The 3540-nt window shown below is 34.8% G+C and overlaps 1 protein-coding gene across 1 annotated transcript; it reads left to right on the forward strand.

Annotated features, from left to right (window-relative positions):
- Positions 1 to 838: 838 nt before the first annotated feature.
- On the forward strand, positions 839 to 3165 carry LOC108763670 (tRNA (uracil-5-)-methyltransferase homolog A). The gene is made up of 8 exons (XM_018511507.1): positions 839 to 1132; positions 1209 to 1367; positions 1533 to 1722; positions 1803 to 1930; positions 2016 to 2266; positions 2323 to 2557; positions 2630 to 2822; positions 2903 to 3165. Exons 1-8 carry the CDS (start codon positions 839 to 841, stop codon positions 3136 to 3138), a joined length of 1686 nt encoding a protein of 561 aa, XP_018367009.1. The 3' UTR covers positions 3139 to 3165.
- Positions 3166 to 3540: the final 375 nt, after the last annotated feature.

Consider the following 3540-nt stretch of genomic DNA (forward strand, 5'->3'; position numbering starts at 1 on the left):
TTATTGATTGGTTACGCGGTTACGCGATACGCGGCAAACACGCTGCATGGGACTCCACCCTTATTTCTTACTCCGTGTATTGTAGACGACGCCTGATAGTATAGCTGGAAACACAATAGACACAGGCAACAGGCACAGATAACAGGGATTAAAGCGGGTAGCACAGACTCTTGCATAACGCATAACACGTAATGCATAAGAATATGTACCAATCGAAGTTCTCCGTTTCTTTCCCTTCCATGTAATAGAGAACTCTGGTTGGTTCAATTTCTTATGCCTCATGTGTTATGCGTTATGCAAGAGTCTGTGCTCCCCGCTTAACGAGCCGTCCAATCAGAGCTCTGGGATATAATATCGAACTTATACCCCAAAGCTCTGATTAGACGGCTCGTTATTCCCTGTTGCCCGTGCCTATTGTCTGTGTCTATTGTGTTTCCAGCTTATCTCGTCGGTGATAGTATCTCGTCGGTGACGTAAAGCGGGGTCTACAATAAAAGTTGTAGCAGTCGTAGAGTCTTAAGTCGCAGAAAATTAACCAATCACAGTAGAATATGAGAAGAATAATTGACTTATGATTCAATTTTCTACGACTTAAGACCCTACGACTGCTACGACTTTTATTGTAGACCCCGCATAATACAAATTCCGTAAATTCGAAATGGCCGCGTTTCGCGTAAAAATGGATGCGAGTTTGCGGTACTTTATAAGATCTAGTGACTTTATGTTCTGTGAGTCGGATGGTTGACTCAGGTCAGGAGTCAGGTAGTCTCACGTCTCACGAAAAAGGTCAGAATGATTGCTTTCGAATTTCTCTGTGCTAAGTGCTGACACAAATACTATGGAGACTTCTAATGTTATCGAGAACGAAAACAATCCGTATGCTTATCTCGATAGAGATCATTTCACGTCTGAGAAGTACAAGATTGAAGTGCGCGGTTTACCAAAATATTACGGAATTGGTGAATTCAAAAAGCTTCTAAACGACAAACTAGATTTGCAATCATGTAAAGTAAAGCCACCTAGGAAAGGCAGCAGTTGGTTGTATGTATGTTTCAGAAGTGAGGAATGTCGTCAACGAGCAATAATCTCTATAAATGGGATTTTGTGGAAAAATAATAAACTTACCGCACAGGTATTCTTAGTCTTTCGTAAATGCTATTTCTGAAATTAAATATACAATTTTAGTTCGTTCTTTTTCTTTGACATAGGTGGCTAAACCAGCTCCAGATCCTTTTGTAAAAAGAAAACTGGAAGAAGAGTCTAGCAACAAACGTTTAAAAACTGACACTGAGGATTCAAATTGTTCCCCTATGGATAGAATCAAATTTATCACTACTCCTTTGTGGAACATGCCATATTCAGATCAAGTAAGAGATTATACTATGCCCTTGTTAAAAAGTATTAATCTCTAAATATTATTAAACACCAAAATTTGCTCTAACTGAATGTGGCTTTCTTTAATTAATTATGTTGAACATTTTTTGTTTGACTTTCACACTAATTATTATTAAATCTCTATTATACATTTCCAGCTGGAATTCAAGCAGAAGGAGATGAAATCTATCCTAATAAAAATTGGTCAGCAAATGCTTACCGAAAGTAAAACGATAGAATGGGTAAATTCCCAAAAAAAATTATATGATGGATTGCCATGCAAACTACAAAATATTCTTTCAGCGGATGTTACTGAAGCATATAGAAATAAATGCGAGTTTACAGTTGGTGATTATTTTTTATAGATTTATATAAGGATATAAAAATTTGGCTAAGTTTAATTTACATTTTTCTTTCTTATGATACAGGTAAAGACAGCGAACAAAGCAAAATTATGATTGGTTTCAGACTATCAACTTATGCTTCAGGTTCTACAGCAGTTGGACCTATCGATGATCTTTGTCACATTCCAGAAAATATGAAAATTGCTATAAAGGTAAAATTTAATTTTTAATTTTTTTTTGTATGTGATAGAGATGAAGATAGGCTAAGATCTAAAAAAAATATGTGTTATATTTCAGATATTGGAAACATTTATACGTGAATCAAACTTAGAACCTTTTAATCCAGTTGATCATAGTGGATATTGGAGGCAAGTTACTGCTCGAACCACTCGTGCCAATCATCTGATGTTGATAGTTGGAATACATCCTCAGAACCTAAGTAGCAATGAATTAGATATGTTAAAATCGCAGCTGAAAATATTTTTTGAAACTGGAAAAGGTGTTGATGCACATGTTACTTCGTTGTACTTTCAAACAATAGATAAGAAGTAAGTATATTATATATTTTTAATATACAGAAATATTACATATTTTTAATTTACAGAAGTATAGGTGGTGAAAGTAGTGATACCTTATATCATATTAGTGGAACAGAATATATAGAAGAAACGTTACTCGGAATGAAGTTCCGAGTTTCACCTCAAGCATTTTTCCAAGTCAATACATTGGGAGCAGAAGTCCTATACAATGCGGCAATCGATCTTGCTGAACCCACGATGGATACAGCGCTACTTGATGTATGTTGTGGTACTGGAACTATAGGTCTCTGCTTTTCGAAGGTATGCTAAATTCAGGTAATTAATTATCACTACATTATTTCTGAAAAGATATTATAATGTTCATTGTTGTAGTATTGCGGCGAAGTATTAGGAGTGGAAATTATTCCTGATGCTATACAAGACGCGAAGGAAAACGCTGTCAAGAATGAAATTAAGAATTGCGAATTTTTTGTTGGGAAGGCGGAAGACATTTTGTTGCCTGTTATTCAGAGGACAACGAAATCCAATATCACTGCCATTGTGGACCCTCCACGAGCTGGCTTGCGTAAGTTATATTATACATAAATAATATTCACACAATATTATAAGGAAATAGTATAACTTACCTGTATATTGTTTTTCTAGATCAAAAGGCTCTACTGACACTGCGTAAGTCAAAAAAATTGAATAGACTGGTGTACATATCGTGTGATCCTCGTGCTGCCATGAGAAATTTAATTGACTTAGCACGACCTAGTTCCAAGCAATATCTTGGTGAACCCTTGGTACCGGTAAAGGCTATTGCAGTTGACATGTTTCCTCATACTAAGCATTGCGAATTAATATTGTGCCTTGAAAGGCTATCGAAGGCGATGAAATAAAACAAATAAACCATTTAAAAAACAGTATAAAACATTGAAACATATTTGCATGTTTTTCCATTGTATACATATATATAATAGCGTATGTACATATTTATACAGAGTGGATATTAAGTCACTCTAAAAAGTTTTAAGGAGTGATTTCTTACACAAATAAGATGAAAATCTTGAAAATTTTAAAAATCGCCCGAGTTCTTTTGATGAAACTTCAAACATACAAAATTTCATCAAAATAACGAATGATTTTCGAAATCTTTCGAAAAAACGAAATTTTTCCTTAAATTTTAATATCCTGTATCTTTGAAACTATGCCATTTCGAACATATGATCATATGAAGTTTTTATCTTGAATTTGTGTGAGGAATCACACCTTAAAATTTTTAGAGTGCTTAGTATTCATCT

The sequence above is a fragment of the Trachymyrmex cornetzi genome, unplaced genomic scaffold (genome assembly GCF_001594075.2).
Source record: "Trachymyrmex cornetzi isolate Tcor2-1 unplaced genomic scaffold, Tcor1.1 scaffold374, whole genome shotgun sequence".
NCBI lineage: Eukaryota > Metazoa > Arthropoda > Insecta > Hymenoptera > Formicidae > Trachymyrmex > Trachymyrmex cornetzi.